Here is a 15359-nt window from a genome sequence, read left to right as displayed (position 1 = left end):
AAAAGCTTTCCTGTCTGATATAAAGTGTCATTAGTCAAACACACCTACAGTCGCAGCCATAATCACATAATACATCTGCTCACAGCACTGTGTTTAGAAAAAAAAAGTACATTAAGTACATTTTTTTCAAAGAAATCCCACCCTTCTGACCCTCTTCTCTCTTAAATTGATATTCCCATTGGCTCACAGCTCAGAAGGATCACTCTCTGTGTCCCTTTTTAACAGGAATTACATCACCTTCAGGAAGTAAAGATACCATTTCATTAGGCTTTTAAAAGGTATTCCTGTCAAGGAAAACTAGGCTGAGTTTTGAACTGTTGAACAAAACAGTTTGGGGGTTGTTTTGGAAAAACATGGTTTTAACCTGGGTGACCTACGTTTAATCCCTCAAGAGTTTTATTTGTCTGACTCAAAGTATGATATAGAGATATGGGAATAATTTACAATGGCAGCATTATGGGCTTTGGATTAACCATTATGAAGCCAGAGGAACGTTTTTTGGTGTGTAATGAAGATAAGGAAACATGACTTTGCCGCTTTTGTTGAAGGCTATTGTCAAGTCTTTGCTTTCTTTCCGTCTCTAAGTAGTACAACAAGCTGTTAGGCAAGTGTGCTGTAACAACACTATTTTGGAACTAGTGTGAGAAAAGAACAGTGAAATAGAGCGCCTTTGTTCGAGTGAACCTTATCTTCCATTAGAGATAAGGTGTGTTGTAAATGATCATACAAGGAACTTAAATGTTCAGCAACACAGGCTTTCAACACCTTAATGGAAACATACCACTGTAGTAACTCTGTGCATGTCTCTGTAATGTAGGCTACGTAGTGCATATATTGAAAAATCAGTCTTGCATCACAATATTGGCTTTTAATTAAATGAATATGGGAAAGAGGGTAGAAAAATATCATAACAGGCACTGAAATGTTAAAGTATGCATATCATCAGTCAGTATTATGAATAACTGAATAATCATCCACAAACAGCTGGCCGGCAGCTCTCAGATCATGGGCCTACTACAATGACAAGTGGCAGATGATGTGGTCTGTTTACATTTTACAATAGCAAGGGTGGCCTTTGACAGCTTATCAGATACTGTGTTTGTTTTACTACATGAAAATGCCAATCATCCAATTCAAGGTTTGAGATTTAAGGCAGCAGAAGCCTCCTCTGTATTTCAACAAGCAGGCTGGAAGACATTCATCAGCATAGTGTATAAATACTTGCAGAGTTTGTATCTTAACATCAAGGTTAGAATTATTAACTGTTTGTCCACCTGCCACTGTGGCTGGTGGATCCTAAAATTTACCAACCACTCAATAGATTGCCATTGGGTTTTTTTTTGGCTGATGAGTGAAGCAAATCTAGCAACCACTTGAATTTTTCTACCAGCATTTGGCTGGTGGCTGGTGCGAATTTCCAGCCCTGCTGAACATACTATAGGCTATACTGTCTTTGGCAACATGCAGCAGTCCATCCTGCTACTGTCACAGGTTGGTTCAGATAGATTTGTATTGTGTTGTAATATCAGAAAATCTAATGAGATCCATTAATATGTCTAACTCAGTTTACAATCACATTGGTTTTTGGTTTATAACCTACCAGACATGCATGCAATGCTGTCAAAACCACACAGCATTCACGGATGTAATCTAGATATTTGTTAAAAAATAAATAAATAAATAACCACATGCTTGCTTTCATTTTCACCTGAACATTATTTGCTTCATGGTTTCCTGAGATTTCTCTAGGGTGTTTCTCTTGACAGTATTTCCCACAGATGTGATTAACAGACAGAAATAAAATAAAAGAAGTCGATGGGCACTGATGGACCTGCTAATTTTCCCCAAATTCAAACCCTGAGATTAGCCCCGCATCGATCTCAAATCTTAACAGGATTATCTTACAGTGAAGTTAAGTGGGTATAGTAATCTGATTAGTGAAGTGGTGAGAAAATGAAAACGCCGATATGTTGAGTATACAGCACACTAATCCTTCGTCCGTCGAAGCGCTGAAGGTGCTCCCCAACAAAAGATGTGACTGCTGCTGCTGCTGTTGCAGTGCAGCTGTTAGGTTAATGATATTGACGATGACAGTAAAATATACCCACGCTTTTGACTGATACTTTAAAATGTGCTTGACTGCGTTATACTTGATATGCTGGTGTCTGCGAATAGATAAGAGGCAGCCAGGCAACAACGCAAATAGGCAGCCATGTACAGCTGTTGACCGAAAATACAGACAGCTGCTTATATCTCTTGTTACCATCCAAAACACAATATTATAATTGAACATAACGTAACCACAACCATTACCAACCTGATACAACTAAGAAAGGGCTTTAACATTATCATTTCAGTGTTAAAATTGAAGGAAATAATGCAAAGCTCAAGTTGGACAGCACCAGAATGGGAACTCGGCGATACTACGCTACGCAGCTAGCTGTGATGTTAGCATGTTTTATGGGGCCCCACAGACAGAGGCAGTAACTTGCGCAAACAAAGAGACTTACCTGAATTAATGTCGAGTCAGCGTCTCATTTAATGATGTCCAGGTTATGGGCAGTGTGGTACTATCCAAAAAATGTGTCGAGAAGTGGGCATTGGCTAGCTTCACAGATTTGCTTGAAGGTAACGTTAGTTCAGTAAGGGGTTTGCTAGTGCTAGCAGCTAGCTAATGTTACCCCCTTAAAGAGCAGCTCGAAGCTGGCCCAGTACGCACATTCTCCTCAGCAAGCCGTCCTCAAGTTGTCTAACGTTGTCGTCCTCAATTGTTTTCACACTGAAAAGTATGTACCTTACTCAAACAAACTAACCGACGACAGAAAAATGGTCCTTAATTGGTAAGACTTGACGACACAGAGCATTAAAAATCCAAAATGTCCACGACATTCAGCAAGGAAATACAAAAGGCAAAAATCGACCTCCGGCAGAGCGAAAGCTTTTCATCTAAAGTACGCCGCACCCAGATGTTTTCACTCATAATTTCCTTTTCGTTTCACCAAGCAGCTTTGACAGAGTCGAGTGAAGCTACATTGAGGCTGTTCGAGAGCAACATGAAGCTGTGGGTTTCTTCTGTTCGACCTCTGTGCCTACATGTAGGAGTAGGCTGTCCACCAGAAGTCGCCTTCTCAGCTACACGGACCGAGCCCCCGTGATGATGCTTTCACTGTCTCACCCAGACACTTTCAGTCAATCCCCTCGTCCTTTTGCTTAAGAACATTCTTCCTCTCTGACTATGTCAATGATAGGTTATTAGCACAAATAGAGGCAGGCAAAACACAAGATATTTTATTTTAAACAAACTACATGTATACATATACAAGTGTTCGCACTATTTACACCAGTTTGACGATTCATGATAGTAAGGAGTACATTATTTTATTTAAATAAAAGGAAATAGTAATCCTCGGCATAGAAAGTGTTATGCCAGCGGTAACATTGTTTTTTCGTTACTATGTTAAACTCACATACCAGCATTTGCTATCATATGGCGCCCCCTGGTGTATATATATATAACTTTATTTCTTGCAGGGGAATTTTAATAGGTCCCCAAAATAAGCAACTCTCCTTCTTCCACAATATGGTAATCAATACCTTTTCCTCCTCTGGTTCTGGAGATATTTCAGTAATTCTTTTGAAGGAGGTAACTGATACAGATTTATCACAGGCATTAACACAAAGGTTTTGTACACCATCTTACTATGTGGTTTACAAACCCTGTATTGAATGTAAGACTTTACAACAGCCTTAGGTAATTTCTGAAAATGCTATTTCACTTTCCAGAAGTGATAGGCCTTTTTTTTTGTTAGAGTAGCGTTTTTTTCAGTGTAATGATTATTGTGCATGCTGTTTTTTGCCACAGCTTACTGAAACACTTGAATGTTACAAATCCATCAATTCTTATTAGTAACACCTGTGCTTTTCTTGCTATGACAGGTTAGAAAGTTTCTAATGGGTATCTATGTATGACAATAAATAGGGCCCAAACTGGGTTCACATGAAACTTTCATCCAATCCTCTACCAATACTCACCTCTCCACCACTGCATAACCATAAAATACAACTAACAAGGAGGGATGCATAATATGGATTTTTTTTTGCTAATATCCGATATGCCGATATTTAACAACTTATTTGGCCCATAACCAATAGCAATATATCTACCTTTTTGTTTCATGTGGTGGAATTAACATCATATTGTGCATGCACACTCCTATCATGATGGCCCACCAGCAGATGGAGACATGAAATACAATGCTTTTCAGTGTATATAATATTTACTCATTGTGTAAAATAAGAAAAAGCATATTGGCCAATTCTGAGCTCATTTTAAAGCCAGTATCAACCGATACCAATGACATGTTGATTATCATGAATCCCTATTAACAAACCTAGGGTCATAGCTTCACTCAGGACAAGGTTACAGTTTGGGAAGCATTTTGGATTAAGATATGCTGGTGGTCTTTTTCCAGTAGCAAATAATCAATTCTACCCACCATCTGTGTCAGATGACAAATTTTACTACTGGCATAGAAATGGACCGGTGTTTTTCTGTGATCTTTTTACAGACAAGACATTTACCTCCTTTAAAGCCCTTACTAAAGACCATATCATACCCAGATCCCATTTTTGTAGCTTCCCTTTCAGTCAGTAGTTTTGCCAAAATAGTATCCCTCATTGTCTAACCCAATACCCAGACAACAATTAGATTTTATTTTAGAGCGGAGCCCCTTGAGACAGATCATATTGCTACAATTTACACAGTGATACAAGAATTAAAACAGACATCCTGGGATGAAACAAAAACTACTTGGGAAAGGGACCTGTGAGTGGAGCTCTCTGAGGATGCTTGGCAGGATCATTTAAATCATATGCACACCTCCTCACTGTGTATACGACATGGCCTAATTCAGTTTAAAGTATTTAATCGGGGGGTGGTTCATATCTACGCATGTTTAGTAAAAGGTTTACCCGTGTTCCATGACCTGGAAAATAAAAAAACAAAACATAAAAAAAAGTTTGCTGTGAAAAAAGCCTATTGTACATACTATCATGAGGACCCTCCACAATTTACTGTACATCTGAACAAATACAACAGGTGCAAATCATCGAGTAGAAAGCTTAAACACAGTAATATTACAATTCAAGTAAATCCATATATTTTTACAACTTAAAAACTTAAAATATGCCTTCCTTCGATAAAAGGATTCTTTAAGAAAATATCAAATTACAGCGTTTATGTTTCCTGTGTCTTAATTAGTCCTTTGCACTGAAAGAAGGCATCTTGACATGGGCTACGTCCAAGGAAGGTTTTCAGCATGTCCACTCCATCCACAGAGCCACCAGCCTCCAGAATCACCCTTCTGTACTCTTTTCCAACCTGTGTTAAGGCACACATGTACTGATAAGGACATTTTCTACGTGAAGTGAGATGTATGTTTATATAAGTGGATATAATAATCCCACCCACCTTTGGATTCATAATGCCTTCTTTTCTAAAACGGCTGAAAAAAATGTCCATGGAGTAGACTTCACTCCACAGATAGCTGTAGTACTGACCATCATATCCTCCAACCAAGTGGCTGAAACTGGCCGTCATATTGGTGCCTGCAGGGGACAGATCTTGATCATCACATCAAATGGTCCTCATTACAAATGATTAACACACATTCCAAAAAATGAACTGTATTATGATGAAATGAAACACAAACCCTGCCTGCCCACAGCATTTAGTGTATTTCAAACTCAGCGATTTGAGTATTTATTTGTCCTCATAGGAGATGATTAAATGAATACTCTCAATTCTAATCAATGATAAAAAATCTTGCTAATGTTGTAACTGACCTGGTGTAGCAGGAACACCCAGGATGTCCTTGCAGTGCTTTGCAAACACCTCAGCTGTATCTGCATGAGGGCTGGTGTGTAGCCACTGGTCCACTTTACCGAGGACTACCTGACGCAGGTTCATCATTCCTGAAGAGTGACAAACAAGTCAACATATCAACAGAGACTCTTGATCTCTGTAAAAATTCCACAGAGTTTTTTTCTGTGAGTGTCTGACCAGTGTTGGCGACTCTGGATGCAATCAGTTTGTCAAGCAGATTGTCTGGGATCGGGGTGCCATCCTTGTAGTGGCGAGACATTCTTCTCAGCGGCTCCTTCTCCCAAACCCAGTTCTCAAGCATCTGCGAAGGCACCTCCACAAAGTCTGTCTCCACCTGGGTTCCACTGAACTCTGAGAAAGTGGTCTGATACAAACACAGGAAAAGTCTGAGCTCTATCGTTCTAATTAATATACAATACACAGCATGCAAATCACATCAAACCACTGACGATGTGGACAGTGGCCTACCTTGGAGCAGAGCTCATGCATAACATGTCCAAACTCGTGAAAATAAGTCTCCACTTCATGGTGCTGGAGGAGCGAGGGCCAGCCTTTTCTGGGCTTGGTAAAGTTAGCCACCATAGCCGCCACTGGAAGCCTGCGTTTTCCATCAGGTCCTCTGCAGCCGGGCTGAAGCCCAAAGCAGGCGGCGTGGCCAAACTTTCCTTCCCTAGTGGAAGATAAGGTTGCAAATGTCACACAGCGGGGCTGAATCAGAGCATCAACACTCACATAACTGACATTACAAAGATGAAGGGCTCTAGTCACTGATAGTTTCCTAGAAGTTTCCTTTGATGGTGGATACACTTGATCAGAAAATTGATCCACAGCTATTTGTCAATCAAATTAACAATAAAAGGTTAAGGTTATTTTCCCATGTTTTGGTTACTAAGTGACTAATGGAGGAAACATGTTTTGAAGTTGGTCCGGTATTTAGCGCGAGGTTGCACCTGGCAGCTGTGAAACAAGCTGCAATGTAATCACTCAGGGCATTTGTGCATCGTCAGTTTATGCCCACTGAAAGTGTTTGTTGTTGCCACTGATAATGTCCAGATTGTTATTTTAAGTGTCTGGCAGCATTATGGAAAGGTTTAAGAGTAGCATACTTTTTGTTTAACGAGCAACAGCCCAGAAACAGCTACCAGCAAATACACCAGACTCTACTCCAGTAAACAGTCATTTTAGCGAGTATAGAGCCAGGATATTTTAACATCTAGCTGGGTGAATTAAGGGTTTATTTTAATCACTGGAACAGTGGACACATGAACCAAGGCAGCTTCTCTGAGTTTTTTGTTTCTTTCAACTTTAAATAAAGTGTGTTTTACAGTGATAAAAGTATTATTTATTTAAATACAGTCTGGTTGGTTTAGCGATAGCAATTTCAGGGTTGCTTCCAGTTAAACGAAAAGTGTCTTTAACAAAATGTTCTATCTCTGTAGGGATCCTTTCCATAATGTTGTCAGACACTTATAATAATATGAGCCTGTCAGTGGCAAAAACAAACACTTTTAGTGGATGTAAATTAACAGTGCACAAATGCCCTGAGTGGTTACACTGCAGCCCGTTACGTCGCTGCCATTTGCAGCACTCTCGCTCAGTTCTGGAACAGATATGGAAATTGTTGTTCCTATTAGTCACTTAGACACAAAACCACGGGAAAATAGGGTTCAAGTTAAAGTAATTTTTCAGGCACAAATGCCACTGGGGCTGTAAAAAGATTATTTTCATTGTTGAGTGATCTGTCGATTATTTTCTTGATTACTGGATTAGTTGTTTGGCCAATAAAATGTAAGAAAATGGTGAAAAAGTTTCATTCGTGTTTCCCAAAGCCCTGATGACTGTTTTGTCCACAGCCCAAAGTTATTCAGTTCATTGTCATACAGGAGTAAAGAAACCAGAAAATATCCACATTTAAGAAGCTGGAGTTAGAGAATTTTGACTTTTTTTTTGTGTTCACAAATTAGTGGGCCATTAATATAATTGTTAACTTTTTTTTTTTAATTGATTAAACCTTGCATCTCAAAATGCCACAAATTTCCCTGTAAGATCTTCTCAGCTGTAAAGACATGTTGTTTTTCTGTCTTATGTGATAATGAATGGAATATGTTTGGATTTTTAACTGTTGGTGAGACAAAACAATTTTTCATAATTCTGAATACATAATGATTAATCACAGAATTGGAAAAATAATCAGCAGAATAATTAATAATAAAACTCTAAAGTGATACATTCTCTACCTTGGATGCAAGTCCAGGTAGAACTGGCCAATCTCCTCTCCTGTTTCAGAGTCCCAGGCTGAATAAAGCTTGACATTTTCATGCCACACATGAGTGTGTTCCACCTCTGTGAACTTGAGACCCAGCAGCTCCTGGTAGATACCAAACAGTCCTTCTGTCACCACGTCGAGTGGGAAGTACTCGATCAGTTTGTCCTTGTTCACTGCGAACTTGCACTGCTCCACTTGATTCATGTAGTAGGGTAAATCCCAGGCATTGATCTGTCCATCAAACTGGTAGCCCTTCATCAAACACTCCCGCTTCTTTAGAGCAAGAATATATTTCCTCTCCTTGATTCCAATGGGCTTCAGTGTTTCATAGAATGTGTCTGTAAAGTGGGGAAAAAATATAAACTTTCATAAATCTTTATGGTCAAATGACACATAGCTTAGTTACACACATATGACTGATTTATTTAATTCATTTGATGATTTAATGACTGCAGTCATTTAATGTGATATAACAAATCAGTATGGAACATTTTTAAACCTAAAACAATTAAAGCAGACTTCCAATATTAATTTCCATATATTCTTTTATTTGTGCTATAGTAGAAGATACTAACCACTCTCTTCACTTTGTGATATACGACCATGATCATGAGCCATACATCATGTTACACTACATATGAGAGGCATGTAGTGCAACATTCACGACATTACACACAACAGGCATGAGGTGTTGCATTTCTCTCGTCTAGTTGGGTCCAATCCATCTGTCCCATGAAGTTTCTTTTTCTAATTCAAAGCTGTTATCAGATGCCGTGAGTCTTCATCATAAATTACACACGTGTTGTGTGTGTGTATGCGTGTGCGCCTGAGACGTGGCATGTCAAAGGTGTCATACCTAGGAAGTCAGACACGTTGCTTGCATTCTTGGCCATGTTAATCTCCAGCACATAGTCCGCATGGCTCCTGTAACCAAGTAAGTCTGCAACCTTTGCCTTCAGCTGTATTAATTGTTCAAGGATTGCTGTGTTTACCTGGACAAAGAGAATAAGTTATATGGATCAGCTAATGTATACAGTAAGAACATTTTACAAAATATCACATATAAAGTTTTGATCCTTAAGACTTCAGTCCCCGTTGATTAAGCAACAGTGGTGGTTACTGGTATTAACAGCAAATGTGGTGTAATACTTCCAGCTCTAATGCTAGCAGATTCTCATTGAGCAGCTTCTTTGTCACAAATTCAATAGAGAAGTAACTAGCGTATGTGTTAACAGTGCAGCCAAACAAACTCACAATATTTTAAAGGGATATTCCACCCCTCAAATGACCACTCACCCCATTTTACATTGAGTTTGTAAAGAAAAATGTTTTTCTGGCATACCTGCAGTGAGCCACAAATCCAAAAGAGGAAAACCTAACTGAAAGTGAAAGTTAATCTATGCTCTCTTCAAAAGCACACTCCATTGACAAAAACATTATTTTTACCTTTCTGAACACAGGAGCCACTGCCCACTGCCCCAATCAGTTAGTTTGTGTTATTGTTCGACTTTGGTGTTTTGAAGGGTTGGTTCGTATTCACCAAAGTCACACAATGACAAAAAACACACTACAAATAGAGGCAGTGGTAGACCAGCAGCTCCCATGTCAAGTGAGGTAAAATGACTGTTTTTGCCAATGGAGCCTGGCTTTGAAGAGAGCATTAGGTTTCACTTTCCATTCAGTTCTCCATCAGAGGGCTGTCTATTTGGGAAGCACTGGGCATACGACTGGATAAATGACGCTTGGATTATACTGATACATTACACTGATACTTGGTGTCCTTGAATGCTCTGAAAGGCGCCTATAAATAAAATAAAATGCACTACTACTGCATGAGGTGTGTGTGAGCGTTTGTAAACGGATGTTTTGACATAGTTTTGCTGATGTTAAACGAGGTCTTCAATGACTACAATTTATCAAGGATTTTTTCAGTTTTTGGATTCTTCGTTCACTGGAGGCATGGGAGAAAAACACAGTTTTCTTCAGGACTTAGACGTTATACAGGGTGTGTATTTTGGGGGGTGGAGTATTGCTTTAGTAAAAAGTCAGTCAATAAGCGCACTTTGTCCATCATTCTGTGTGATTTCAAACTGCACATGGCTTAAGTAGCTTTCCACACAACAGCAGGACACTTTCCAAGGAGCTGGAAACTTCACAGTTGTACAGCCTGTGACCTCTCATGACTCTCATGTAACTGCTCACTTGGGCTGGCCCAACTTGTTGCTGTGATTCACCAGTTGAATGCCTTTAATGTGCTCACAGCAGCAGGAAATGTTTGGTTTGCATTAGCAGTAATTTAATACAGGTCTGCTAAGGCTGTAGGAGAGTCAACAATGAACAGTGAGGCTGAGATCAATAAAGGCTGAATTACATGTTTGCATCATGTCTCTTGATATGTTTGTGTGTACGGTGCATTTAAAAGTATTCAGACTCCTTCACTTTTTTCCAGGGCTGTGCAATTAATCGAAATATTATTGAAAACACATTATGGCAAAATGCAATATCAAGATCAAAGGAGCTGCAATTTTTTGATAAAGGTAAAACGTGTCAAATGTGTTGTAAATGAAGAATTGTGGTGCTACAGAGATGCCCCTGCCTACAAATCATATTCCAGACATAAGGGATCATGCTTCTTTTGTACAGTCCCCTCATGATTTTAGATTTTTTTTTTTTTTTAACAGTAAAAATGAAACGCAAAAATGCCCATTTCCACTGAAACTTTGACTCATAATGCAATATCTGTCAAAATAATCATGATATGATGTTTTCTGCATATCGTGCAGCCCTACTTTTTTACCGTTTATTATTTTACAGCCTTATGCGAAAAACAAAAAAAATCCCTCAATAATCTCCACTCAATGGCCACGCAACAACCTTTGAGGCTGAAAAATGAAGCCAACACGAAAGTGCCAAAAACTGCCATTCCTCAAATGGCCACTTGAGGCTGGCTCAAAAAGCGAGTCAACTTTACAGCAGAAATAATAATAATAATATGGTCACTTCTGGCTCCAAAAAAAACAAAAAAAAACAAAACAAGATGGTGACTGCCAAAATACTGAAGAATCCACAAACCAGTGGGTGACGTCACGTTGGCTACATCTCATATTTTTATAAAGTGTATGTTGATACCACATTGAGCAAACATTTCTAAAACCCTGTTTACGCTTTGTCATTATGGGATATTGATAATAGAATGATGAGGGAAATATTAAATGATTGTAGCATAAGGCTCCAGCAGGTAAGAACAAAATGTGTAAAAACTGAAGGGAATTTGAATATTTTCTGAATGCACTGTAAGTAGGCAATTTGAATATAGCGCAGGAATGGCAAGCTCCATATAGAGGTAATTTCTATATACAGTAGACTGGTAATTAGTGAATGTAAACACATTGAGCTGCAGGTGCAGATGCATCAACTGAAGTTAAAAACAGATCTTGCTGTGTTCAGAGAGGTGAAAAGGACACACAGATTTAGGATCAGATTCCAGTTACCTCTTTACACCTGCTGTGAAAAGCTGTTTCCATCTTTCTCCTGGTCTCAGGATTGTGACATCTCTTCATCAGGGGGTAGTAATGGGGATATTCAAGTGTCACTTTATACCGCCCATCTGCTGACTTGTCCAGTCCATTGAGATAGCTATCAGCTAGCCCACCTTAACAGAAGAGAACAACAACATACATGAGAATCAATATCAAAGCATATTTCTAATACCAGACAGTCCACCAGACTGAGTTTAATGCAAATAAACTTACTCAACTCCTGCTCAGAAAAAACAAGAAACGTCATGTCCTCATTCAGATTCTTGTTAAACTCTATGGAGAGTTCACTTATAAGCTTGGAGGTTCTTTTTATTTCCTTGGGAGAGAAAAGGAGCAGTCAAATTGATTTCCGGGGTTTGACATGATTTTTCAAGAATTAAAAGCAGAGAAACTTCAAAATAAAAGACTGGTACTTGCTATCACTTTAGAGATGACTGACTTGTCTTTTAACACATAAACTCTTTAATGTATTACACCTGCAATGTCAAAACTTTAGTAGCTTTCATAATCATATCACATATCGCATTACCTCTTGTACATCTTTAGACAGGTGCAGTCCTTTCCGCTTGCCTAATGTCACAAGTCTGTCTAAGAATCGCTTTTCTTCAGGTGAGAGCTTGTCCTGGACCTTTTTCTGTCAAAAAATAATTGTAAAAGCTAAACACATGTCTTCATATAGGCAGACATACTTTGCATTTTGCTAAATGTATTCCACTTTATTTATGCTGCAGGATGTCAGCCTGACAGTCCTGAGTGGAATAACACATGGCACTGGCTAACACTAAATATATCAGATTCAATTTCTTCCCCATGCTAAATAGGAACCAGTGGTGGGGTCAAATGTGGGTATAGTATCCTTTATCACCATGCACATCTATCATTTGTTGCCCTGGCTGACATAAAATGTGCAAATCAACCACTGGCATAACTAATGTGATAAATGCATTACATTTTCACAGATAAAATTTAATTAGCTTCAAATGTGTATCTTTTACTGTTAAGATAACTTTGGCACCTTGTTATTATCTTAGCTGATTAGAGGTTTGATTAAAGGGCTGTTCTTATATGAACCTTCCCTTATGTTGTGAGTGATGTGTATATTCAAGTGGATGTGACATGAGGCATACCTGCAAGGCAGTAATTCGCTGAAACACATCTTCCCTCATACTTATCTCCACATCAAACTCAGACAGTTTCTTGTCTGCCTCTGTGCTCGCTGTCCGAACCTCTTTAGAAGGACAAACATACTGAGGGAAATCAAGAACATGGAGTGATGCTAAAGGAACAGAATAAACACAAAAGACACCATGGATGTTAATATGATATGTGCAACATTGGAAAATGTATTGTGAAAAATAGCTGATTAATTTAAAAAAAATGGCTGATGTTAATATACAATTTGCTTGCAAACAAGACAAAAACCAACAATGTGTTAGTCTGTCTCTTTCCTATGCTGTCTGTGACACTTAACCATGAGTTCAAAAACAGATCTCAAATATATTGTATAATTTTTAAAAAGGCTCAGTGTTGTCCTAAAACAGCTGGGCACTGCAGTTTTTAGCAAACTTTACTCAACCAGGAAGTAATTGAGTGTTCATTGGGGACTATTTTCAGACATGGATTAATACGCATTTGGTGCTGTAGTGTAAATTTTATATGACTGATCTCTATAAACAGATATCTGAATATGAATGCAGAATCTACAGGCAACGGCACAAAATTTTGGTATCGAAAGCATCTGGTTTTTTTTGTTTGTAGTCTGAGTAGTTTTGGCCAATCACATTTGAGCGAGCTTTGGTTGCTTGCAAGTAAACAGTCAGTGTAAAGAGCAAAAGAAGCGGAACACATTGGCCGAAATGCAATTGAGGAACCCATCAGCTACAGTCTGATGAAGATAGATACTGTAGAGGTTAGGCGAAATGTTGTCTGAACCTGTCTTCAGTTGCTAATCAAACTGAAAACAATGAGCGGCGCATGGAACAGGAAGTCTTAGCCTGGATATCATTGATGTGTAAAGAGAACTGGATGCAGCGTTGGAGGCAGGGACCAGCTCATTCCTATGAAAGCTGCTCTGTAGTGCATGAAGCTAAAAAAAAGTCCAACTGCTGCATATAAAATTACTTGGATGATTGGCATTGCTTCTGCAGTGTGTGGCCTAAAGAGGAGGCGCAAAAGAGACTTCTGCAGGCCAAGCTGGCTACTTGCAGTTTAGCGCTCCGCTAACTTGAACGGGGAAAGCATTTTTAATCGTTTCACTCTCTCCTGTACTTTTTAAATGTTATCGGACTGATAGATCAAATTCCAAAAGTAAAACGAGTCATTTTGTAGGGTTTGTGACACTAAATAAAAATCATCCACTGGTTTACAGACATCTCTTTCGCCATGTAAGTCTATGGGAAACAGTCTTTCGGGGCCGCAAGGCGTCACATGATGGATTTAATTCTACTGTTTGGCCAGAGTTTGCTTCAAAGCCTGGTGCAATGCCTGGAGGCCTGCTGGATACCCGCTGGCTACACCGTATCTCCTGAAATATCTGCACTTGCCCCTAGTGGCTTTATTGACATCAGATGATAACTAATAGGTTTGGAATTGATATTGGACTGACTGAGACAGAAAAACTACAGGGGCCATGCACTGATGTTTTTTAACAGTTTTGGACAACTATGGAGCTCTATGACACAGAGGCTACACAGACTATACTTATCAGAAACGCATTGTTGATTTTGGCCTTTTTTTTATGTGACTGTTGACAACAAGAAAAATTCAGAATATTATTAGTTGTCCTTAAAGACTTACATGCGTAATCCAGTTTGGCATTAGCCAAGGCTTTCAGGGTGTTTTCAACTGAAACATTTTCTATCTTTAGAGATCCAATGTCATCATAGACCGCCTTTACTCTCTTGATGAGGCTGTCAGTCCTGGTCCTGATGTCACCTGGGGTCAGGTCCCATCTCAGTGTGTTTCTCTTACTCCCTGCCTGAGAGCAGTCTCTGGCAGATATCACGGAGCCATTCTGGATGGTCATTCTCAAGAGAGATCTAGAAAAGCTGTAAAGAATTACACATGTCACTCTATAACAGTATTACAGTTCAGACTGAATTTAACAGGTGGTTCTACTGTAAGCAATAAATCTTTAGAGGTCGCACTTGAAACGTGCTCTGCATTTTTTCCATGCTAAGCGGTGACCTTTTCCCACGTCCACTCAGTGTACAGTTTCACAGCGTGGCAGCGGAAGCCTTTCAAAACAGGTTCATAACAGCGTGGATTAATTTGTGAGGCAGCTATGACAAATGGCAGCCAAAACTTAAAAGCATTTCAGTAATTTGTTTGAATAGTCAAGAGCAGAGAGCTATCGCTTAAACACATTTTTTCTGATTAACAGGTGATAAATAAAGGACACAGCAATTACAAATTAAGAGCAGTTACATGTAGCAAGTTAAACAGATGTTAAACAGACAAAACATGACAGATATTTAGCGGTGTATTTATTCTGAAGCATACCTGCAATGCGCTCGGCAGACTACAACTCTTAACACACACATGCCGGCGGTTTCATGCGTTTATCCGGGCAAAAACACCAGCACAAAACACTTTCTCCTCCTCTTACAGCTCCGTCCACACAGCGTAGCAGCAGCAGCAGTAGAAACAGTGGGCTCCCTCTCCCTTGAAA

The 15359-nt window shown here is 39.2% G+C and overlaps 2 protein-coding genes across 3 annotated transcripts in view; both read right to left on the bottom strand.

Moving 5' to 3' along the window:
* erbin (erbb2 interacting protein) overlaps positions 1-3149 on the bottom strand; it is a 68801-nt gene extending 65652 nt beyond the window's left edge. The window contains exon 1 of one of the 2 annotated variants that reach the window (XM_050052938.1): positions 2511-3149. The gene's annotated coding sequence lies outside the window, so the exon portion shown is untranslated. The remainder of the gene's footprint in view (positions 1-2510) is intronic. The other variant, XM_050052939.1, reaches the window with a different exon arrangement.
* A 128-nt stretch (positions 3150-3277) lies between these two features.
* nln (neurolysin (metallopeptidase M3 family)) lies at positions 3278-15356 on the bottom strand. The gene is made up of 13 exons (XM_050052940.1): positions 15191-15356; positions 14486-14736; positions 12817-12965; positions 12219-12323; positions 11903-12005; positions 11642-11802; positions 9007-9142; positions 8122-8488; positions 6353-6554; positions 6062-6248; positions 5845-5973; positions 5471-5607; positions 3278-5380 (listed from the first exon to the last, which is right to left on the bottom strand). The coding sequence occupies exons 1-13, from the start codon at positions 15229-15231 to the stop codon at positions 5237-5239; spliced, it is 2112 nt and encodes a 703-aa protein (XP_049908897.1). The 5' UTR covers positions 15232-15356; the 3' UTR covers positions 3278-5236.
* Positions 15357-15359: the final 3 nt, after the last annotated feature.

This window comes from Epinephelus moara, chromosome 9, assembly GCF_006386435.1.
Source record: "Epinephelus moara isolate mb chromosome 9, YSFRI_EMoa_1.0, whole genome shotgun sequence".
Taxonomy (NCBI): Eukaryota; Metazoa; Chordata; class Actinopteri; order Perciformes; family Serranidae; genus Epinephelus; species Epinephelus moara.
Note: the sequence above shows the minus strand (reverse complement) of the source record. Positions and strands in the feature narration are given on the sequence as shown.

What these genes read in the sequence shown, in the direction of transcription:
- nln (XM_050052940.1), bottom strand. Translation starts at nt 15,231, where the DNA reads ATGTGTGTGTTAAGAGTTGTAGTCTGCCGAGCGCATTGCAG. An exon ending in GTCTGCCGAGCGCATTGCAG is followed by an intron (nt 14,737 to 15,190) that starts GTATGCTTCAGA and finishes AATTCTTTACAG; the next exon opens with CTTTTCTAGATCTCTCTTGA. An exon ending in TGCCAAACTGGATTACGCAT is followed by an intron (nt 12,966 to 14,485) that starts GTAAGTCTTTAA and finishes CTGTTCCTTTAG; the next exon opens with CATCACTCCATGTTCTTGAT.